Source organism: Hyaena hyaena, unplaced genomic scaffold, assembly GCF_003009895.1.
Source record: "Hyaena hyaena isolate Hyena2069 unplaced genomic scaffold, ASM300989v1 scaffold_314, whole genome shotgun sequence".
Classification (NCBI taxonomy): Eukaryota; Metazoa; Chordata; class Mammalia; order Carnivora; family Hyaenidae; genus Hyaena; species Hyaena hyaena.
In genome coordinates, this window is record NW_024080947.1 from 276730 (window position 1) to 302424 (window position 25695).

The following is a 25695-nucleotide window of genomic DNA, read 5'->3' on the forward strand; positions in this document are numbered from 1 at the left end:
AAAAAAAAAAAAAAAGAAAGAAACACTTCTGAGGTTTAAAAAATAAATAAATAAATAAAATATAGGTAAATTTGGACTTAGTCTTATTAATATATTGATTCATATACAGCTAGAGTAAAACAATGTCTATTAATAATATAGGCCATTTATTGAAATTTGCTGTTACAATAATACCCCACAGTTTTATAGACATAATTTCACTTAATCCTTAGTGTAACTTTTATAAATTTGATAGCATTTTCTGCCCTTTAATAATAAGGAAAAAAAGTTGGTGTCACTTATATTATAAAAGGCTAATAAGAATATGCTAGGTGCTATGCTAAAAGGTTATCTCATTTTATCTTTATAATGGCAGTTCCCTCATTTTACTAATAAGAAAATTTAGGGTTAAAGAAGTTAAGTAACAGTTTAAGTGACACAATTGGAATTCCAGTCCAGGTTTCTGACATCAGAGTATGTACTTTTAAATAGTGTACCTTGTAGACGTCTTCATATTTGATAAAGAGTATTCTAATAAAAAATTAAAATCAAATTTTATTTCCATATGTGTGTTTTATAATTTATAAGAAGATAATTTATGGCACAAAATAACATTAAATTAGAATAATTTGAGATTAAAAAAAACTTACTTTCATCTACCACCGTGTTTCAATAAAGGGGGAGTGAGTTTGAGTAAGTAAAGGAAACAGACATATAGTTAAAGTAGAAAGTTTTGAGACTACCCGTGCCTTTTATTTTTTAGCTACTACAGAAGACACAGATTTCAGAAATTATCACACTGGGAGTTTAATGGTTTTGGTGAACCCAAGGGACTTGGTGTTAGTTAAGAAAAGGAAGGAAATTTGTGAGATTAGTTCGCGTGTGTGAACTTCCTATACTTTTTTTCTATACCAGCCACTTTACAGTGTTTTCAACAGTTACCTTAAACATGCACAAAACTTAGCATTCATACGAACCCGGAAAGTTTATATTTTTGATAGGGAAAACAAACTATTAATAAGAGCAGTGTAACAACAGCTAAGTCTTGATTGCTACGTTGACTGGCAGGAAAATACAAGAGATAAATCTGTTATTGTTGATGGAAGAACAAGTCTCTAATTTGAGACTGTTTCATCCTTCTTAGATCCTTATCTCTCTAGGGTAGTAAATCATTTAGTATCCTCTTGACTTCTTTTATGGTAGATTATAGGATAATACCTAAATAAAATACCTTAAAGCCAAAATGAACTCCTTCCCAATTTGCTGTTAATTCAAAGCTGATTCTCTTCTTAGAGGGAAGCTCGTATTACTATTTATTTCTGTAAAAAATTACTTTGTTTCCACATTTGGTAAACAAATGTTTACCAAACATTTCGTAAATGGAGATATAATATCAGAGATATAATAAAGTGTTGCAAATCCAGGGAAGAAGTATAAATTTTAATGTATTTCTAATGTTTATTCAGCAAGATAAAACCATGCTTGTTAAAGCAAAACATACTTTATACTTTACAGTGGACCTCTATGTATATAGGGATGATAGATGGTTAAGAATAGTTACACAGGACACATGCGCACGTTTTGGTTCTCCTAGGACTTAATCTTGCTCTGCTCCATCCTTCATATCCATGGTGCCTGGGTATTACCAGCAGTTAAGCTTTTTGAGCATTAATTTGGTAAAACACTCCAAAGAGAATCCTGTAAGAGAAGTTAGGAAATTGCTCTTACGTTCTTATCTGGTTGTAGCTTTCCACTGATCCTTGAAGCCACGATGCTGTTGTTTGTCTCTTCATCTGTTTAAAGTCCTTTCTGCTTCTCTCTTAGTAATCTGAGTTCTACCCTGAGTACCAACCAGAACTCAGTCATACATGGGGAAGGCAAAAGAAGACAAGAAGGAGGAATTAAGACACAGTAGAAAGGCCATGGGGTTCTGGAGTCAGACCTCAATCCAAATCGTATTTCCACCACTTCGGGCAAGTGACTTAATCTTAGTGAGCTTCACTTTCCCTGTAAAATAGGTATAGTAATATGTTTTAAGAATGAGGATTAAGTATCTAATAAAGGGTCTGAACATAGAGATAAAATTTTACTTACTAAACTACCCCTTCTTACTGTCATTTTCACCATGTAAATAGAGCATGCTTTCACGTCTGTCAGTGATCCACCTTACCACAACCAGACTGCTAAATCTTCAAAAGTAAACAGCATGAATAACTATGTCAATATCGAGTCTCCATACTTCCTGTAAAGAGTCAGATATTTTAGGCTTTGCAGTTCTTACAGTCTGTCACTACTACTCAGCTCTGCTACTGTACGGCATAAGCAGCATGGGCAATATGTAAATGAATGAGTATGGCTATGTTCTACTAAAACTGTTTACAAAAACAGATGGTGAGACAGATTTGCACACCCCCCCAGGCTATAGTTTGCCAACTGCTAATCTGTACTACTGTCCATAAAAGGGAGTTCTATTGTCAGAGATTTCATATTCTAAAAACAGCACCCCCTTTTTAAAATCAGTGAAAAATACCTCAGTATGAGTTAACAGTGAAGTCATGAGGTTATGTTTCCCAAAACTGATAGACTTACTTACTGTAGAAGAGAATGGTTTTTATATGCCACAGTTTTAACATAAGTTTAATGCTTAGCATACTTTTTAATACTGAAAAATTAAAGGTTTGATCCCACCAAACATTTAGATGAATCACACTAAATGATGAGTAATAATTAGGATATATTGACTTATATATTACTCATTTGGAAAATCATGTGCATGTTAGTATATGAGGATTCTTCTGTACAGAAACTGTTCAACACTGTTTATCCCTGTCTGTGCATTTCTCAAAATGAATCACAAAACTCTTGACATAATGCTTAATGATATCTCTAGAACTACTATTCAGAAGACAGTATTCTGATAATATCTAGATTAGGTAAGGAAAATACAGAGACAGAAAAGTTTCACTGACGTATGATCAGAGATAGTGCAGTTACTTGGCAGTAATTCTGGAAGAAGTACTTGTACCTCTTCCTCTGGATTTCAAGGATTCTTTTTTCTTCTTATTACTCTTAGCTTTTTTTTAAGCTATTATTGGGAAATAATTTCTTTTTTTTAAATTTTAATGTTTTTAATTTATTTCTGAGAGAGAGAGACAGCATGAGCAGGGGAGGGCAGAGAGAGAGGAGACACAGAATCTGAAACAGGCTCCAGGCTCTGAGCTAGCTGTCAGCACAGAGCCCGACATGGGGCTCGAACCCACGAACGTGAGATCATGACCTGAGCCAAAGTTGGACGCTCAACCGACTGAGCCACCCAGGTGCCCCTATTGGGAAATAATTTCAAGCTTACAAAAAAGTTGTAAGAAAAAGAGTAGTACACCTGTACATTCCCACTGTTAACACTGTGCCCAATTTGCTTTATTGTTTGTTTTTTCACATGTTCTCAATCGTATACAAACACATGCACACACATAATATATTTTTTCCAAACCATGTGAGACTAAGTTGTCTACATTATGGTCCTTTATTCCTAAGTATTTCAGTGGGTATTTAATCTTTTATCATATAGACAGTTTTTGAAGATTATAGTTCCTTCGATTTTTTTTTTTTAATAGAGGATCCCATTTTGAGTTTGATGTTTTCTCAATTAGATTCAAGTTTTGCACTCCCAGGTAGAATATTACATAAAGGATGTCATATTCTCATGGTATCACATCTGGAGGCACATATATCTGTCCGTCATTGATAATGTTAGTTTTGATCACCCAGTCAAGGTGTGGGCCATTCTCTCCACTATATAGTTACTAGTTTCCCTTGCAACTAATAAGCACTCTGAGGGGAACCTATATCCTTTTGAGAATTAATATAGTGAAGTTGTTAAGAGTTCATACTAGAGTCACAACTGAAAAGTCCAGGTAATTGTATGAACTTAAGCAAGTTTACTAATACGTGAAATAGGGATGATAGTTGCCACGTCTTTTTCTACATGTACATATATATAACATACATTGTTAGGCACTTTAAATGAAATATGATCTGCAAAGGCTTGTCATGTAATAAATGTTCAGTACATGTTAGCTATTACTATTTTAGCTCTGGAAAGATGAATTAATACATAGTAATAAAATGTAAGGCTTTATAACCCAAAGTTAAAAAGGACTTTATCTGAGGCACCTAGGTGGCTCAGTCAGTAGAGCGTCCAACTCTTAGCTCAGGTCTTAAGCTCAAGGGTCTTGAGTTCAAGCCCCACATTAGGCTCCAAACTGGGCGTGAGCCTACTTAAAAAAAATAAGATTAATGTTTTATCCAAGATGAATGACTTTAAATATCTTATTACTGAGCTTGTTCTAATTCTTTGTGTTCTTCCCTACCTGCTGTGCTCTGTCCCTTCTGTTATGTGTGAGGCAAGTAGTTTAGGGGTGAAACCCCTATCAGGAAGTTTTTTATGAATTCTGACCTGCTTAATTTTCAATTTCTTAAAGATTATAATTGGATTTTTATGAAATAGACATTTTAAAAATCACCTGTACCTCTTTACTCTTCTACCACTGTGAAGTGTCATGTAATAGTTGTAAGAGACTTTCTAAAAGGGGTAGATATCCTAGTAGAATTATAAAGAATAGAGAGAGGTTTAGATGGACTTAAAGACAGGGAATATCACAGACAGGTATCACTAAAAAGTTCTTCTAGATGTTCCCTATGGCTGGAGTGTGAAAATCAGGGTAAAAAGTGATAAAGTAGGGGCACCTGGGTGGCTTAGTCGGTTAAGCATCCAACTTTCGCTTGGGTCATGATCTCGCGGTTCGTGGGTTTGAGCCCCGCGTCGGGCTCTGTGCTGACTGCCAGCTCAGAGCCTGGAGCCTGTTTCAGAGTCTGTGATTCCCTCTCTCTCTGACCCTCCCCTGCTCACGCTGTCTCTCTCTCTCTCCTAGAAATAAATAAAAACATTTTTTAAAAAAGTGATAAAGTGTTGGACTGGAAGAATTAGCTAGAGCCAGATCATAAAAGACCCTGTTTGCCATGCCAAGAAGTTTGAATTTCATCATGAAGGCAGTAGAGAGCCAAGGGTTAAATATGAGAGTGATATGATCTAACTTTTAGAAAGACCACTGACAGTAGCAATAGAAGGGAATTGGAGGATAGTGTGATACTGAAAGTAAGAAGGCTAGTTGCTGCCTGAACTGTAACAATGGGGTAAAAAAAAAAAAAAGGCACTGAATAACTTGTAGACATAAAATGAATGAGAACTGTATAGGATCTGATGACATTATTTGGAAATGGAGCAGTAGGAAGCAAGAGAGAGATAGAAAAATCAGGTCTTCTGGCTTGGGTGACTGGATGTACAATGGTGCAATTCACTGCATTAAGTAATAAAAGAGGAACAGATTTGGAGATCAGCAGATGGGGATGTTCATGTTATGTGAGGTATGTCTGTGGAACATATAGTAAGAGATCTTTATACATGTGCCTGGAGTTTAGCAGAAATATGGGCTAGAAATTAAGATTTCAGGTCATGTCATTAGCATACAAATGGCAGTTAACGCCGCAACAGTGGATGAAATTGCAAGAGTGAATATGTACAAGGGCTAAGGACTAAGTCTTGCATAGCTTTTGTTTGTATTAGATTATATAAACATCTTTAGTTTTACACAAGTATTGATTATTCAGAACTGTTGATTTAGGGTAATAACCTCCCAAAACGAGAAACACCATTTGTATTTTATTTGACTGTGTGAGTTAAAAGGTATTAAGTAATGACAGATGACTGACTAGCTCTCCAGGATATGTTGGAGGTTTAGAAGTCATCAGCATAAAGATTATGACCAGAAATAATAGCTTTTGAGCCTTTTTAAATTTAATTTTTAGGGAAACATTCCAGTTAGATTGTCACTTTTGTGAGCAAAGAAAGAAATTAATTTTGGTCCCTTCCCCTTAACATGCCAGTCAGCACATGGAGCATGCAGGCTCCTAGTAAATACAGGGCAAGCCAAGTTTAAAGGGATGTAAGGGGTACAAATACAGGAATGAGAAGGCAGGCATCAGGATTGAGCTTAATTTTGCCTGGAGGTGCCTTTGACCATGTTATGTAGTGACTTTATGTCCTGAATATTTTGTAAGAAAAGGATTAAATTGACAAATATTTCACACTGCAGAGAAGAAACAAGACTGGATTATTTTACATGTACCTTAACAAAGGTCTATTTTACTGTTTTATACTCTAGAAATAAATGTAATTTCAGAGAATTGAGCTCTAAGTGGGAGGAGGGGTAGAGGGTAATAGTCCTACGATTTTTTACCATTTACTCCTTGTAGGAAATAGTAAGTATTGAATCGTTCTTTTTTCTTCCCAAATAGTCCATATCTTCAACTATTTTAACTGTTCACACTGAGTATTTTAAATAGAAAAGGCAAATGTGTTTTAGCCTTAATTTTTTCTTTGCTTTTATGAAATTTAATCTTAGTGTTTTATGCAGTCTATTCTAAACCAGAACAGTTTGTGGACCTTAAATAACTGGAGCAATTTACTGGCTCATTTATTCAATAAATATTTATTCGATATTTGTGTGTGAGGCACAGTTCTAGACCTAGGGCAGAGCTGAGCAAAAAACAAATTCCTACTCTCATGGATCTTATATTTTAAGGAGGAGATAAGACAATAAATAAAGCAATAAGTAAATTCAATAGTCTGTTAGGAGGTAGGCACTATAGAGGAAAACAAAGAAGGGGGGGTGGATAAAGTGTTCTAGAGGGAAGAGAGTTCATTTTTTTGCAACATTTTCTTATGAAAGGTTTCAAATATATGCAGTGAAGTTTCAAGAATTTACAGTGACCATATGTATACCTACTAGCTAGTTTCTACTATTAACATTTTACTCCATCTTATATCCATCTATCTCCATCCATATTTTGAGGCATTTCAAAGGAAATTGCAGATATCAGTGCATGTTTTCCTAAATATGTCAACATACATGTCATTAATTACGGTTCAGTATTTATCATTTTTTTCTTTTGAGGTAAAATGTACGTACAAAGATATTCACAAATATTAAGTATATATTAGCTGAATTTTGACAACTCATATACTTTCATAACCTAACCTGCATCAAGATATGGAACATTATTACCATCATTCCTGAAAGCGTCTTCATTCCCCTTCCCAATTAATGCTTGCCCCCACTCCCCAGAAACAAGTACTGTTTGATTTTTTTTCACCATAGATTAATTTTGCCTGTTTTGAAACTTCACATAAATGGACTCAAAGAATGTGAACTCTGTTATATAAAACTTTTTTACTCACCTCAGTGTTTTTGGGACTTACTCCTATTATTGCATGTGTAAGTAGTTCCTTAAGTTGCTAGTGTTATTGCACTATATTACTATACCATGGTTTGTTCATCTGTCCTATTGATGGACATCTGGGTTGTTTCCACTTTGGGACTACTGTGAATAAAACCATATGAATAGTCTTATTCAGGTCTTGTTGTGGGCTTGCATAAATACCTACGAGTGGTATTACTGGGCCATGTGGAATGGGTATGTTTGGTAAGATCTGCCATACCTTTTTCTCAGTAATGCTGTGTAGGAGAGTTCTAGTTATTCCACATCCTCACCATCATTTGATGTTGTCAGCCTCAGGTTTAGCCATTCTGGTGGGTACGTAGTGGGAAAGCTGGCAAAGATGACTTTTAAACAAAGATTTGAAGAAGGTGAGGGGGCAGGCTGTTTAAATTTGGAGAGAAAAAAAAAAAGCAAAGAATCTAGTGTACAGGAGCACAGTAAGTGAAGAGGAGAATAGTAAATGATGCCAGAAAGGTGACAAGGAAAGGGGAATGCAAATCACTTTGGACCTTGTAAGCAGTTTTAAGAACTTTGGCTTTTATTCTGAATGAGGTAAGAAATAACTGGAGTATTTTAAGTGGAATAATGGCATGATTTGACTTGCATATTAACAGATTGGTTATTCTGTGAAGAATGGTCAAAAATGGAAGCAGGGAAACCAGTCAGAAAGTTCTTATAATAAGCCAATCATTAATTGGGTGTTTGGATGTAGAAAACTACACAGTCTTTGCTGAAGCCATGTTCCTGAACAGGCGCTGATGTTTTAGTTCTTAGAAATGTCATTAGAGAATAGAAGAGAGAGTAATTCAGTTCAGCCTTTTTGTTCAAGTAGCATTGGAGTCTAGCTCTACATGTATAAATAATTGGGGGTTAAATTTCGTAAGTGGCTTTTTACAAATTAGTAATCACTTATTTCCCCATAAGGAATTTCATATATTGTTGCTTATAATACTCTGTTTTAATTTCTTAACCCAAAAGGTCTAAATGTGGTCTTAATTGTTGTTATATCTAAGTGTTAAGGTCATTAACATTAATGACCTTAATCATTAAGGTGATTAAACAAAAACTTAATGAATTAGTGAAAATAATTTAATCTTTATTTAGGAATTTTGTACAAAATAACCTTAAAAAGCTCTTGTGGTTTGCTAGTATTTATTAGATATTATAAAGCAAAGTATTAAGAGTTTGCAGTGAAGCAAAATATAGTACTAGATGTTGAACAGGTTACAAGGATAATTGTATTTAGTCTTCATCCTTAAAAAAATTTAGAGTCCCCAAATAACATAAGAGAATATATCTTTAAAGGGAAAGTCACAAAGGTTAATTAAACATAGTGTCCACATTTTAGACATCAGTATATAAACAAATAATTACAACACAATTTCTAAGTAGAGAATGTAGTATTATAGAAGCACAAACTGGGGAGCATTTCTGCTAAGAGGAGGCAGAGGAAAGATAATTTTAAACAGACCTAGAAGAACAAGTGGGAATTTTCCATGGAGGAGCTGGGGCGTGTAATGTCAGCAGAGGTGTCCAGTCATCATCTGAGCAAAGGCACAGAGCAGATGCTTAAGACACACTTGCAAGACTGTCCCTTCAGATAACTTTTATCTACACATAGCTAATGTCACTCTCATTTAATCAATAAAAATGGTATTTTCTAAATTCTCAAATGTAAGTGACATGCCCAATTTAGAGCCAGTTAACCCTTTCACATTAACTGCCAGTGCATGTAACAAAGAGACAATAAAAAAACATCTGAAAGGACAACCTTTTTCTAGGGTTAAGCAAAATAACAAAGAGGAGAGTAAAGAAACAAAACATTAACTGCCAGAGAAAAGAGGGAAAGTTGGGTAAGGGGGAAAAAAAACAAAATACAAATAGGTAGGAAAGTGACTTGCTGGACTTGGGGTTCATGAGGAAGGTAGGATTCTTACATATCTTATTCTGTCTGTATCTGTATCCATGCTCTTTCAGTGTACTAGGGAGGCTGAAGTAACATGAGTGAATATTTTGGAGCTTAGTGTCATGATAGCAAGTTTCATGGAGACATGACAGTGTGCCTCTGAACCTTCTAAAGATCATTGTTCAGGGGCGCCTGGGTGGCTCAGTCCGTTGGGCAGCCGACTTCAGCTCAGGTCATGATCTCACAGTTCAGGAGTGTGAGCCCCACGTTGGGCTCTTTGCTGACAGCTGGCTCAGAGCCTGGAGCCCGTTTCCGATTCTGTGTCTCCCTCTCTCTCTGACCCTCCCCTTGTCATGCTGTCTCTGTCTGTCTCAGAAATAAATAAAAAGCATTTAAAAAAATTTTTTTAAAAAGATCATTGTTCAGTCTTTTCAGATCCTTTTTATTGTTCATATTGCTATGTATAGAAAACATAATTACTTGCAGATCAAGAAGCTTTTTAAGTTATTTGCTTAATCATAAGTTATAGTTAACCTAATTTCATTTTATGTAAGATCAAATATTAAAGAATTCTTTAGATTATTTAATTTTATTTACTTTGTTTCCTGTAAATCCAAACTTGAGAATTTATGCCTCTGTTATTTTATTGAAAAGTTAGAATTGTTCTTTGTATTTTGGTGATTAATTTTTAATTGCAACTGTGCTTAACATAAATATAATATAAAATTTACCTCCCCACTGTGTCACATGTATAAGTGGTCTTCAAACATAGTTACTTCCTTTTTTTAAAAAAATAATATTCTAGAGGCACCTGGGTGGCTCAGTTGGTTAAGCATCTGACTTCGGCTCAGGTCATGATCTCACAGTCTGTGGGTTCAAGCCCTGCGTTGGGCTCTGTGTTGACAGCTCAGAGCCTGGAGCCTGCTTCAGATTCTGTGTCTCCCTCTCTCTCTGACCCTCCCCTGCTCACTCTCTGTCTGTCTAAATAAAATAAAGGCATTAAAAAATTTTTTAATATTATAAAAAATAATATTCTAAGTAACTCCCATTACTGTACATGCTAGCTTAAATGTCCCATTACTGCAGATGTTAGCTTTGCACTAGTGAAAATAATGCTGTGCATGAAATCCTTTTCCTATTTATGTTTACAGTGACACATTGTACTTCATAGCACTTACCACACTGTACAATTTATTTTTAGGACTTTTTTTTTTTTTAATTTTAAACACTGATTCATTTTTGAAAGATAGACTGCAAGTAGGGGAGGGGCAGAGAGAAAGGGGGACACAGATTCTGAAGCAGGCTCCAGGCTCTGAGCTGTCAGCACAGAGCCCACCGTGGGGCTTGAACCTACAAGCGGTGAGATCATGACCTGAGCTGGAGTAGGATGCTTAACTGACTGAGCCACCCAGGCACCTCAGGACTATTTTATTAGTATCTGTTCTCCCTATTAGAATGTAAGCTCTACAGTGTTGGGAAAATGTGTGTATTTTATTTACAACACTGTGTTCCCGGTGCCAGGCACATGGTTGGCACTCAATAAATACGGACTAAGTTAACTAATGAACAGACTTAATCCTAGGTGTTCTGCTCTGTGTCTCTAGTTTTTGTTCTCTATCAGCGTTTCCCAAACTATTAACAAAAGTTCTCTATGAGCTATCAATAGACATTTTCTGAAAAAATGATTCTGTGGTCATAGGTTTGGAAGGACTGTATCCCCCCTTCCTTGAACAACCACAATTTCCATTAGCATGGTAAGAGCTCTCAGAAGTCCTAAAGTCCAAAAAAATCTAAGGTTAGAATCCAGCGTTTTGTCTTTTATAACTGTCAAACTCTTTACTGGACTATTTGAAATTATTTCAACACAGCTGGCCTACTTAATCCTGCAAGTAGATTTATTTTAAAAAATTCATTGACAGATCTTATCTTCAGTGAATATCTTAACTTTCTATATAAATTATAATTTAAAATTGGATTATCTTAGGTATTTAGCCCAGGCATTCAATAAATTATTGAATTCAGAGCTCATTCTCATTTATTAATTTGTTACTTGGCTTCATGATTCTACATCTTCCTACTCAAATCAAAAATCTCATTTTCACTTATAATTTGATGTTACTATAATGTAATTTACTGTCTGTTCCCTAGAAATAGATGTATATTGTTTTGGGTTTTAAAAATACTTTCTTTACCTACAAAGCTACAAGTATATTTTACTCTTGAACTAAATTAAGTTAAATGGGAAAAGTTTTACTGAACCAAATAAATTATGTCTTTTAGAAATTAACAGTGTTTTATAAAATCACTTAGTGAAATGTACTCAAGTATTTATTTTGTCAATAAGTATTATATGTACATTTTAGAAAATATAGGAAACAATTACAAAAGAGCATTTCAAAATTGTGCCACCTAGAGATCATCTGTTAACTTTTTAGTGTATATACTTTGAAACTTGATGTATATGTGAGCATGAACGCATATGTGTGCATATGTGTATATGTATATACACACACAGATACATACATACATGTTCCTTTATTCAGCACATATTTAAGCAGTATGGTTTGTGCCCAGCACTTGTTTTAGGGTGGCTGTTAAGCAGTGACCAAAATGGACAAAAATCCCTGCCTTCATGCTGCTTAGATTGGGTGGCAGAGGAAGATGGGGAGAAAGGGATGACAGTAGTAAACAGGTATATGAGATGTCAGAGGATGGTAAGTGCTGTGAGAACATAAACCAGGGAAAGGAATAAAGGAATATAGAGAAGATTTATTTTATATTTATATATATATGTACATATATGCTTGTCTACTTTTAGACTTTTTTCTGAATATACTTGTTCAATTATATCTTTTTCTTTTAAAAAAGATTAATTACTACAAATATCCTGAACATACAGTTTTTACATCTATTTTACTTAATAAATATTTTCCATATTATTAAATATTCTGAACCATTTTAAGGCTACCTTTAAAACCTTTCAGCCACTATTGCCCTTAGTAAAAGGATAGATCTTAACATGACCAATGACTCTGCGTGATTTGGTGCTAATCCCCCGAGCAGATAGCATCTGTTACTCTCCTCCTTCACTCACCATCTCTAGCCACAGTGGCATATGTTTGGTCCCCTTCCTCATACATACATGGGGAGAGAGAAAATAGGAATATATAAAGTTATAGCTATATCCCAGCTGTTGAGAAATGCTTTGAAAGACTTAGAAGAACTTAACCATAAGTCTTTTATATTCTGCACATTTAGGGTTCTTAGTACCTTATTCTTCATCTAACTTTTTACTATAAAAATTTTCAAACTTAGAGAAAAACTGAACAACTATATACTCTCAACCTAGATTCCAAAATTGTTAGCTTTGCAGTATTATTTTTCCTTACTCTATAATAAGATGTTCTGTAATTGAACCATTCAGAAGTATGTTGCAGACATTATGACACTACCCCTATAAGCCATGCATTAGGGGGAAATTATTTTCTTGACTGGTAAAGCTAGGAAATTGTGTGAAGTATTATATAAAACAGAAAAATGACAAGATTTTTTTAAAGCAGAAGTATTCACTCTAATATTAATAAATAAAAATTTGATTTTATAGATATGGAAAATAGATAAAACCCATAAGGAAAAACTTTCTACAGAACACTGTTCAAGCTACAGAGACTGTAAATGGTAATTGTTAAGCATATAGAATATTCTTTAGTTTTTCTAATAATGAATGATACATATTTGCTACCGTGTGTTGACTAGTTAGTATGTCTCGTGCATTTTAACCACAATTCTGTAAGGTAAGTACACAGTGTACACTTATAGATAATAAAACATGCTGGGATAAATATCTTGTCTCAAGTCCTAAAGTCCTAGAGCTAGTAAACCATGGAGCCAACATTCAGATCCAGAGCATTCTTGGTTACCAAAGTCCATATTCTTAACCAGCATACTATATTGCCTATAAAAATCAAAACACCTTAGGGGTCCCATTTCACACCTTGAAGGTAATTTTCTTTATGGTTCATCTAGAAAAATAAATGAGATAGCCAGGAATATTCTGAAAAAGGAATTATGAGAGAGGAGTTGCCTTACTAGATAATGGAGTGTAGAATGAGGCTACACTGTTTAAAAGAGATTAAATCTGGCATAGGAGACAATTGGGTAGAGTAGGAAAAAAGTTTAGGAGTACTCCCAAATTCAAGGGAAATTTATTCTATGATACAGGTACATTTTTTAAAGTTTATTTATTTATTTTGAGAGAGAGACAGAGGGCGAGAGAATCCCAAACAGGCTCCTACTGTCAGCGTGGAGCTGGACACCAGGCTTGATCCCACAAACCATGAGATCATGACCTGACCTGAAACCAAGAGTCTTCATGTTTAATCAGCTGAGCCACCCAGGCATCCCAATACTAGCATGTTTTTAATCATTAAAGGGAATAGATGATTTGATGCATGACATTAGGAAAAGTGGCTTGCCATCATCTCTCCTTATACAAAAAAATAAAAAGACCATATGTCTTTTTATGGGGGTCTGGAAAATCATAAGGGGTTATAGAGACAAAAGACCAGGTTTGAATGTGTCCATTTCATCAACTAAAAATGGAGATAATAATCTCTGTCCTTATTTTAAAAGATATTAGTTAATATATATGAAACTTTTTTCCAAATTTATGAAGCATTATATGAAAAGGAGATTAGAATAAATTTTTATCCATAGCTTGCTTTCTTCATACAAATTTAAATGTTTTAACTTTTTCCTTTGAATTTCATTTGTAAAATGCAAACTTTAACATTGAGTCAATATTTTGGAATCTTTTGTATAATATAACTCAATTTCAGTGTAGTACCTTTCTTAAATTGAGAAAGCATACAGTGTATCTAACAAAACCTTGTTTCTACTTAATATGTTTTTACCACTAACTGTATTGTTAACATCCTTTCAAGGCTACTAAAATCCTCTATTTTTGGTTTTGTTTTGTTTTTTTTAATTTTTTTAATGTTTATTTTTGAGAGAGAGAGAGCGTGCAAGTGGGGGAGGGCGGAGAGAGAGACACAGAATCCAAAGCAGGCTCCAGGCTCTGAGCTGTCAGCACAGAGCCCAACACAGGGCTTGAACCCACAAGCAGTGAGATCATGACATGAGCCAAAATCAGATGCTTAACCAACTGAGCCACCGAGATGCCCCTAAAATCCCTTATTTTTAAAATAAACAAAAACCTCTTTGTAAGGTGTGTGTTCTGTTTGCTGTTTTTAAATACATAAACTTACCTATTTTTTCCTCTTTTAGGAACACCATCTTCAGCGGGCTATTTCAGCACAGCAGGTGTATGGCGAGAAGAGGGATAATATGGTCATACCAGTCCCAGAGGCAGAAAGTAATATTGCTTACTATGAGTCTATATATCCTGGGGAATTTAAGATGCCAAAGCAGCTCATTCACATACAGCGTAAGTAATTACTCTTTTAATAATTATATTTCCTATATTATCTGCTGAGCTCGACACATTTTTTACTTTTACCTGTTCAAGGCCTTCTTTGGTACCCATTTCATTGACTGACATCAGTTTAGAGAGTTACTAGAGCCCATTCTCAACTTATTTATTTATTTATTTGTTTGTTGATTTTGAGAGAGAGGGTGCGAGTGAGGGGCAGAGAGAGAGAAGTGGGGCTCACCAGGGCTCATGTTCACCCAGTGCAGAGCTCAAACTCACAAACTGTGAGATCATGACCTGAGCCAAAGTCAGATGCTTTAACGACTGAGCCAGGAACCCTGTTTTCAACTTTTAAAATTGAGATTTTTACCTGACAAAAAAAGATGGTATTTTCATCCTAAGTTTTTAGTTTCATCTCAACATATGATCTTATGCTACTTTAGGATAAAGAATTTACCTCAGATGTAGAAATAGTTTTATTACTGTTGAGAAATAGTATTGTGAGTAGCCTTAAAGAACTTCTTAGTAGAAATCACAAATCAGCAAACTTTTTCTCTAAAGGGTCAGATAGTATATATCTTAGCCTTTTGGAATCATTTAGTCTGTCACAACTGTTTGACTTTACTGTTGAAAGGCAAAATCAGGGGCACCTGAGGGCTCAGCCGGTTAAGCGTCCGACTTCGGCTCAGGTCATGATCTCACGGTTAGTGAGTTCGAGCCCCGCTTCAAGGCTCTGTGCTGACAGCTCAGAGCCTGGAGCCTGTTTCAGATTCCGTGTCTCCCTCTCTCTCTGCGCCACCCCCGCTCATGCTCTGTCTCTCTCTCAAAAATAAATAAAGAAAGGTAAAATCAACAATAGATGACATAAACAAATGGGCATAGCTATGTTTCATTAAAATTTGATTGACAAAAACAGATGGCAACCCAGTATTGGCCCTTGGACCAATAGTTTGCCAACCTCTGATCTGTGATTCTGTTTACATTTTTAAATTTAGTGGGTTTTTGGGGGATGTTTTAATTTGAGAGACAGAGAGAGAGCTCATGAGCTAGGGAAATGGGGAGAGACAGATATGGAGGGCAGGGGATCAGACGCAGGCTCCATGCTGAGCAGGCTTGATCCCACAATCCTGGGATCATACCTGAGCCGAAAGCAAGAGCCCCATACTCAAATGACTGAGCCACCCAGGCACACCTAAATTTAGTGTTGTAATTGCTAACTTGTTTCACTTGATAGTGATAGGTTCTTCATTAGCAATAATCCTTTAATAGCCATTACATATGATGATCAACTGAAAGCTTGTAAATTTAAGAGACTAAATTTCATTTACTCAATCCCCAAGTACTTGACAACTTTAAAACATAGCTGAAAGTTTACTTAGGTAAAATGTGTACATTGTTGTTGACCTTTATGATTAAGAGGTTTTTCTAGCAACATGTCCAAACATTTTTTTCTGTCTTAAGCCTTTTTTCAGGACCATATATAAATCTGTGTTGTATTTAGAATGATCGTTTCTGTCCTAAATTCTGAACATTTATTTTACCATTTCGTAAATGTGGAAAACAACAACAACAACATAGTGTCTGTATTAGCTCTTATCAGTACTATATTGGCATTTGATATGTTTTTTTTTAATTTTTCTTAATGTTTATTTTTTGAGAGAGAGAGAGAGACAGCGTGAACAGGGCAGGGCAGAGAGAGAGGGAGACATAGGATCTGAAGCAGGCTCTAGGCTCTGAGCTGTCAGCACAGAAGCTCACACGGGGCTCAAACACATGAACAGTGAGATCATGACTTGAACTGAAGTTAGACACTTGATTGATTAAGCCAGCCTGGCTCCCTAGCATTTGCTATTTTTAACGTGATGTTAATTCTAACTCATACGTAACCTTATTGATTTCCTTTAGGAAAAAAATATATTTTTTCCAATTTACTAAAGGTTACTTTGAAGTGAACCAAATAAGTGGCATGTGCTTTCCTGTCCACTCACATGTTTAATTACATTTATGACACAGACATTTTAAACAAATCTGGTTAATATTAGAACCTAAAAATTAGTTCTCTGAAAAATCATGGCACATACGTTAACTAGGACCACACTGTATTCCACAGCCACAGGTGATATTATCATATGAATGCATGCGTTTGGGTTAAAACAGGATTAAGTAAGATAAAATTATATTAATCAATTTATATACCATTACTATCAGAAAAAAATTTTGGAATGCATGTTTTACAAATAGATGACTCATTAATGACCAAAACCCACAAAACACATTTTACTGGTAACTAGTGGATTAAATTATGGTCAGAAGAGTCAAAAGGTGTGATATTTATAAAGGAATTGACTTTGCTGTTGTGTAATCAAATAATAGTAATAAAATGACAGCAGAACTGTAGCTTATTTGGGAAGAAAATCTGTTAGTACAAATTTGAAGTATGTTGTCTCTGGAAAGATGTATACATTGGAATATTAATCAAGACTCTGCTAATTGGTGTTAGCTGCCATTGAATTTCTTTTAACATTTTGTTTTGAATAATTATAAATTCACAGGATAATACATGTAGTGTTAGATACTTCAGTCAAGATACTCAACTATATCATCCCCACAGGTTTATAGTCAAACCTAGTCCCTGGCAACTGCTGATGTCTCCATCTCTGTAATTATATTAGTTCATGAATGTAACATAAACAGAATCATCCAGTGTATGTCCTTTAGAGATTGGCTTTTTTCCTGTAGCATATATCCTTGGAGTTCATCCAACTTGTTTCATATATCATAGTTTCTTCCTTCTTATTGGCAAGCAGTAGTCCATAATATGTATGTACCACAGTTTGTGTAGCCATTGACCCAATGAAAGACACTTGGGTAGTTTCCAGGTTTCGACTATTATAAATAAAGCTGCTGTAAACATTCATTTGCAGGTTTTTGTATGAACTCCTAGGATAAATACCCATGAGTGCAGTTGCTGGGTCCATTTTTAGTTTGACATGAATTTCCACAGTATTTCCCAGAGTATCTCTCCCATGTTACATTATCAGCAGAGGTGTTTGTGTCATCCAGTTTCTCCTGTTTTCTTGTCAGCATTTGGGACAATGCTGACATTCTAATAGGTATGCATTGATATCTCATTATGCGTTAAATTTGTATTTCTCTAAGTAGCTGATGGGTTAAATATCTTTCATGTGTTTATTTGCCTTCTGTTTATCCTCTTTGGTGACATGATTGTACATGTGTTTGCCTGTTTTCTAGTTAGATTGTTTTAACATTGAGTTTGAGGATTCTCTTTTATTTATATATTCTAGACACAAAGTCTTTGTCACATATGTGATTTAGACATATTTTCTCCTAGTATATAATTTGTCTTTTCTTTCTCTTAACCAAGTCTTGTCATGGAACAAAAGTTTTTAATTTTGATGAGATAAAATCTAATCAATTACATATAAGTGTATGACCAATTTTGAGTGTGTGAGGTTTAGGTCAAGAGTTTTATTTGTTTGTGCTTTGTTTTGGTTTTACTTCTGGATGTACAAATGCTCCAGCATCATGTATTGAAGAAAACCATCCCTCTTCCACTGGATTGCTTTTGCTTTTTGGCCAAAAATTAAGCATATTGATTTGGATCTGTTTCTGGGTTCTATATTCTATTCCACTGATTTCTGTTTATTCCAAGATACCACTGTTTAGATTACTGTAGCTCTGTGATAACCCTTGATATCAGGAAGAGTCATTCCTTCTTTATTTTTCTTTTTCAGAATTATTTTGGGTACCCTAGGGCCTTCAATAAACTTGTCTGTATCTACACAGAAACTTGCCAAGATTTTGATAGAAATTAGATTAAACCTATAGATCATGATAGGGAGGAGAATGGACATCTTTACTCTGTTAAGTCTTCAGTCCATGACCACAGTATGACTTAGTTCTTTAATTTCTTTCATTGACACTTTATAATTTTCATCCTACAGATCTCGTACACACTTCTTTATTTAAAAAAAAACTACATTTATTTATTTTTGAGAGAGAGAGAGAGCATGAGCTCGGAAGAGGCAGAGAAAGAATCCCAAGCAGGCACCATGCTGCCAGCACAGAGACTGACATGGGTCTCGAACTCACAAACCGTGAGATCATGACCTGAGCCAAACTCAAGAGTCAGTGCTTAAGTGAGCCACCCAGACACTGCAGAGCCTGTACACATTTCTTTAGATTTATACCTGAGTGTTTTATTTTCTTTGGAGCAATTGAACATGGTATTGCATTTTTGACTGGCTTCTACTTGTTCATTGTCAGTATACAGAAAGGCAAGTGAAATTGTCTTATGTACTGTGGCCTTAATTGAAATTGCTTATTAGTTCTGGGAAATGTTTGCAGATTCTTTGGGATTATCTATATAGAAAATCACACTGTAGTCTACAAATAGAGACAGTTTTATGTTTCTTTTCAATATGTCTTTAATTTCTCTTTCTTGCATTAGTATAGTGGCTAAAACTTCAATAGTGTGTTAAAATATGTGGTGAGAGCAGACATCCTTGCCTTGTTCCTGATCTTAGGAGTAAATAATGAAGTCTTTCACCATTAAGTATTACATTAAATTTAAGTTATTTTATAGTTACCTTTTATGAAATTGTTGTATGTGTGATTTGGAAATATTTTCTCCCAGTGTATATAATATGTTTTCATCCTCTTAACAGAGTCTTTCACAGAGCAAAAGGTATTTTTCTGAGATCCAGTTTATTAGTTTTACTCTTATGGATCGTTTTATTCCTCGTGTACTGAGAGTTTTCATCATGAACCAGTGTTGAATTTTGTCAGATACTTTTTCTATATCAATGGATAGCATCATATGATTTTTCTTCATTAGCCTGTTGATGTGATAAGTTACATTAGTTGATTTTCAAATATTGAACCATACCTGGAATAAGTCCTACTTGGCTGTAGTGTATTTTCTTTCATAACTTGGTGGGTAGGATTTGCTAAAATTTAATTGGGGAGTTTTGCCTCTAGGTTTATGAGAGATCATGTTTGGCTGTGTGTGTGTGTGTGTGTGTGTGTGTGTGTGTGTGCGCGCGCATGCGCGCTTGTGCACGTGCGCGCCACATGCACATGCTCTGCCTTGTTTGTCTTTTTTCTTAATCTTTTAATATTTATTCATATTTGAGAGAGAGAGAGAGCATGAGTGGGAAGAAGGGGCAGAGAGTGAACGAGAGACAAAGGAATTTGAAGAGATCTCTGCCGGACAACAGTGAGCCCACTGCAGGGTTCAAACTCAAACTGTGAGATCATGACTTAAGCTGAAGTCGCACACTCAAACAACTGAGCCACCCAGGCACCCCAGCCTTGTTTGGTTTTGGTATCAGAGTAATAGTAGCTTCATAAAACAGGTTGGAAAGTGTTCTCTCTTACTCTGTTTTCTGGAAGAAATTGTATAAGATTCATGTTAATTCTTTAAAACTTGGTATTGGCTTTTAATATAGTACAATAAAAATAATTATAGTATAAATTTCTATAAAGTTAAAATTGAATTTTGGCTGTGAGGTGGTCTAGTAAATTACTTATGAAGGATACGTTACCTTTAATGATATACAGAGACTAGTTCAGTTTAGTTCCCCTAATTCCTGGTTTGTAAAGCTCTTCAGCTAATGTTATACAAACTCTTCTGGGGAGTTATTTTTTTCAAAATTTTTTTTTGTTTATTTATTTTTGAGAGAGTGCCAGTGAGGGAGGGGCAGAGTGAGAGGGAGACACAGATTCGAAGCAGGCTCTGGGCTCTCAGCTGTCAGCACAGAGCCCGACGCGGGGCTCAAACTCATGAACTGCAAAATCATGACCTGAGCTGAAGTTGGACTCTTAACCAACTGAGCCACCCAGGTGCCCCACTTCTTAGGAGTTTTTAAGGTGATAATTAGTATTCCCTATAAAAGCAGTGGTCAAACATGTTTGTGAATGATTACATATTATATTCCCCTATCATAATGCATATTATCATATTTATAGACTCCGGAAGTCTTGTGACTAAAGAAAAAAAAACTTATTTTAATCCACCATTTTCCATTTGTGTGTGTGTTATATATTACCTGTTAACATTTCTTTGAACATTAGTTTGGAAAAGTTCAACTCTATCTTTATCCTTATCTTTGGCTTCAGCAAGAACTGATAATTTTCTCCTTTTTATCCTAGTCAGAACTCTAAAGGAAAAACCCCATATTAAAACCATTATCCCCTTCATACTTTAGGTACTTTGTAAACTATTCACTGAGTGCTGGCTACTCAGCATCTCTTGATCCAAATATCATGTAATGGTTCTCTTTTGATTAGTGACCTGCAAAGTTTCTGGATTACACAGCTAGGACTTCTTTCCTATTTATACTGGGAAAAAGGACAGAACAATTCTGACCAGAATGAATAGACAGGAACAGCTTTCTCTCCCCCTTCCTTTTGCACGTGGGTCTCAAAATTCTCCTGTTAATCCTGAAATGAAACTTTTTTTTTTTTTAACTTTATTTAGAGAGAGAGCACGAGCATAAGCAGGGGAGAGGGATGGGGGAGTCTTAAACAGATTCCATGCTTAGTGCAGAGCCTGATGCAGGGCTTGATCTCACTGTCCTGGGATCATGACCTGAGCCGAAATCAAGAGTTGGATATTCAACTGACTGAGTCACCCAGGCACCCCACAGGAAACCTCTTTCTAAAGACCAATCTTGATATATATTTATATATGTATATATGTGTATATTTAGAGATATATATATATTTATAGCTCTATCCAATGGAAAAGTCAAGAAGCAAGATTAAAGCAATGGATTAAGTAAGCATAACAATTGTAAAGCATTAAAAATGTAGGAATTCACGAATCCATACTGATTATAAAAAATGGTGAAGAGTAGTCTCCTGCTTTTGTAGTATAAAGCCAAAAGCTGAATGCTACACTATGAAGAGAGTGCTGGCGTTATAAAGTCATTTTGCAGTTATCATGATCAAGATTGAATCATGTAAGAATCATCAGTGTGTTCTCAATAGAAGAGGAAATTTTGAAAAGGAGGAGGATAATTGCATGGTCTTAAGCTCTCCCTACCAATCGCTTATTAGTTACAAGAGAAGGGAAGAAAAACAAACAGTAGTTATGCAGTGGAATAATTGGGTAATTTCGTGACTGATCAAAATTAACATCACTTATGAGGAACAGATGAACATTGTGTGCCTCTAGATGTGATACCCTGAGAAGGATTAAGAAAGTTGAGTATGCCATCTGAGAGTGCATAATCTAATCACAATGGGAATAAGAAGAGGGCAATTTCTGGGGAAAGGACTCTACTCTCAAAAATATTAGTGTCTTAAAAGACAAAGAGTATGGAAATGTTCCAGATTAAAGGAAGCCAAAGAGACAGTAACAAAAATAATACCTGATCCTAGACTGGTCCTGTGCTGGATCAGCTGGCAAAATTGAAATATAGGCAGGAAGTTAAATTGTTGTTTGAGTGTAAATTTATGAGGTTGATGACTATACTGTGATCATACAAAAGAATCTAAGGAAATACACTGTGAAGTGTTTAGCAGTAAAGAGCAGCTGTGAATGTAATTTACCCTCCAGTGTCCCAATAAATAAAGTATGTATGTATATATAGATTGATACAGAGAATGCATGCAAATGATAATTAATAAAATTTAACAGTAGGTGAATCTGGGAAAGGATATGTAAGTATTCCTTGTACTCTTTTCCTTTTGTAATTTTTAGAAGTGGGAATTTCTAAATGAAAAGGTTTTTTTAAAATAGATCTTTGTAGAATTACCTCTCACCATGGATGTATCCTGTCTTTATGGCCCAGTTCTGAAAGACTGCATTTTCTCCTTCCTTTGCCTACCTCCCCATCTCCCTACAATACTCCATCTTCCCCCATTATTCTTCTGGTACTACATTCTAACATATAAAATCAACCACAGAACTTTATCAAAAAGGATTTCATGTCTGTGATTTAAATCTTTCAAATCTGGGATTCTCTATTCATTCTCCTTAAGTATATTCTAGAAGTGACTCTAAGCTCTGTACAAGTATAAAGAAGTTGAAGACTTTGATGATCTAGCTAGCCAATAATAGCTTTGTCTTCTTAGGTCTAAGGCAAAGATGTCAAATACCTACCACACCATAGTAAATATCACTATTAACAGTATTTTCTGCTGCCCAGCATTTATTTCAAGAACTTTGCAAGTTGGTATTACCAATCATTGAGGATTAGTGCTTGAATTGAAACTCACTCACTGTTCCTGGTCTGACAGATGTTCTGAACTTTGGATGGTGTGCGTTCTTTTCAATCAGGGATTACATTCTGTTTCTAATCCACAATTTGTGCTGTTTGATGGACCCAAATATCCTTTCACTGTTTGCCTCTTTTAGTTTATTTTTTATTTTTATTTATTTATTTTTTAGTTTATTTATTTATTTATTTGGAGAGAGAAGAGAGTGGGCATGCACATGCAAATGAGAGAGGAGCAGAGAGAGGGAGAAATAGAATCCTAAGCAGGCTTTACACCCATCGTGGATCCCAATGGAGGGCTCAATCCCATGACCGTAAGAGCATGACCTGAGCTGAAACCAAGAGTTGGATGCTTAACCAACTGAGCCACCCAGGCGCCCTTGCCTCTTGTATTTTTAAAATGTTATTTGGGGTTATGGTCTGAGCTAGATATGCCATTTGTTATATAAGCATTTATATATATTTCATCTCTATTACTTGACCCTAAGCATGAGACTGTGGTTTGTACTGCTTTGTGTCTCCTTTAAAAATAATCAATTTATATGTACTCTTACATGTTCTTGCTTAGATTTATTTTCTACTGCATTTTCTTCATCTGTGTGTTTTGTTTAACCATACACAAATCTGGGTTTATCCCTATCAAAATATTTTAAAAGGACTTAGCCTCTACAATATGGGTCCTATTTTTAAGCAATTACTGGCTAGCTAGGTCTCATTTTAATTGACAACTTAATTACAAGATGTAATCCACTTGCCTGTTTCTCTGCAGATCCTATTTTCTATTTTGAACAAACTCAATAACATGGCCCAGAAAGTTTGAAGATACTCCTATTTTTAGCACCATGATAAATATGTTATATCTTTATCAGCTGCAGTTGAGCTATCATTGGGAAGTGGTAGGTTTGGCTGAAGTCAAATGACATGTTAATCATTGGCTCTGGTTTTTTTGGTCAAATGAAATCCTAAAGTGAATTTTTACATGTTAGCATTTTTCTAGGGCTTTTAATATTTTTATGTCTCAACAAGATTTGGTTCTCCTTACGTTTTAAGATCTTACATGTGTTTGCACCAACTATGAAAGGAAAATCTCTTGCAGAGGCAAGAGCAGTCTCGACCATCAGATACTTGTTAACTTCTATAAAAGACACAGAGGTCCTAGAACAAGGTCCTTTCTTTCCAGTCTTGATTTCCTTCCTCCATATGTTGGATATGACTTGTCATTCATGATATAATGTATGTCGGTTATATTTTGATAATGCAATAATAAGGTGATAGTAGATGGGTTTGCTTCATTTTTGTGAATAATTAAGTTTGGAAGTGTGATTTGATCTCAAAAACCATTTTATAGTGGAGGATGCCAAAGTAATACATAAATGAGACCCCAAAAACATACAAAATATACCCTCAAACAGAACATTGCTGGTTGGTCCCTATCAGTTTGGCTGTCTATATTATCAGGATCACCACTTTTTAATAAAATTTTAGTGAAATATTTTATAATCTGTGCTTTCAGGTATAGCACTAGTCACATAGCTATTTAGTACTTGGAAGTATGGCTAATGTGACTAATGTACTAGATTTTTAATTCAATCTTACTAATTTAAATTGGCTAGTGGCTATCCTATTGAACAATACAGCTTTGGATTGTTTTGGTTAGGAACCCAACAAAACAAGTATTTTTAATCAGTGTTTAATCTACTTCAGGATCTCCAAAGCTCTGTTTATATAGCAGTAACAAACAGAAATAGATTATGGAAAGTCATTGGAAGGCCAGTGCTTATAAGAAACATGGGTGCAGAGATGTTAATATATAGAGTTTTGGGTTTTTAAAAATTTTTTAGAGAGCACTCATGAGCAGGGGCAGGGCAGAGAGAGAGAGGGAGAGAGAATCCCAAGCAGGCTTCAAGATCAGTATGGAGTGCTTCAAGATCAGTATGGAGTGCTTCAAGATCAGTATGGAGCCCAGTGTAGGGCTCAGTCTTATAAACCACGAGATCATGACCTGAGCCTAAATCAAGAGTCAGACAGTCAACCAACTGAGCCACCCAGGCACCCCAATATATAGAGTTATCATGAAGGAGTCTAAATATTTTAATTAGGAAAAGTTACAGAAGTGTAATATAGGTCAATATGGAAAATGAACAATGGTATATAATATGTTCAATTCTACAAATATTTATTGGATTCCTGTAGGTCAGATACTATTTTAATCTTGAGGCAAGGATGTAGGTTTGGAGTAGCCAAAGGGTCACTCACCTCTTGTACCTATCACATATATCATTAGTGGATGACTACATATATTTTCATATTTTTTATCCCCCCCAACTTGAATAGAGGCAGTATCAGTATGCTTTTCAGTAGGGTACAGCAAACAGAGTTGGCATACGAGATGAACATGTTTACTGTCTCTGCACTAGAGGTACAGAGATAAATAAGTCACAAAGCCTCCTTTCAAGGAAATCAGTCATATTGTAATACTTATCAAGTAGATTGTAATGTACGTGTAGAAAATAGTACAAAAGAAAGACATTGATCTACAACAGGAATTTTTAAGCTTGTAACCACAGCTTTTAGGGATGTTTGGATTGCTTGTGATTTATGCAGAATGTTATATGTTCACACATTTTTTTCCCCCCTGGGGAGAGGGTTCATAGCTTCTGAAAAAGCTAAAAGTGACAAGGAACTATTTACTAGTTGGAGCAGTCAGGACGGAATTCCACAGGACTTGATGTCAGGTTGGGTTTTGAAAAGATTAAACAGTCATTTGCAGTCATTTGCTGGGTGGGCAAGCAGAA

The 25695-nt window shown here is 35.3% G+C and overlaps 1 protein-coding gene across 3 annotated transcripts in view; it reads left to right on the plus strand.

Moving 5' to 3' along the window:
• The window catches only part of EPC1 (enhancer of polycomb homolog 1), a 68839-nt gene that overhangs the window by 22688 nt on the left and 20456 nt on the right, over window positions 1-25695 (plus strand). For all 3 annotated transcript variants that reach the window (XM_039248663.1, XM_039248664.1, XM_039248665.1), the window contains exon 2: window positions 14510-14669. In XM_039248663.1, coding sequence (XP_039104594.1) covers window positions 14510-14669 — 160 coding nt within the window. The remainder of the gene's footprint in view (window positions 1-14509; window positions 14670-25695) is intronic.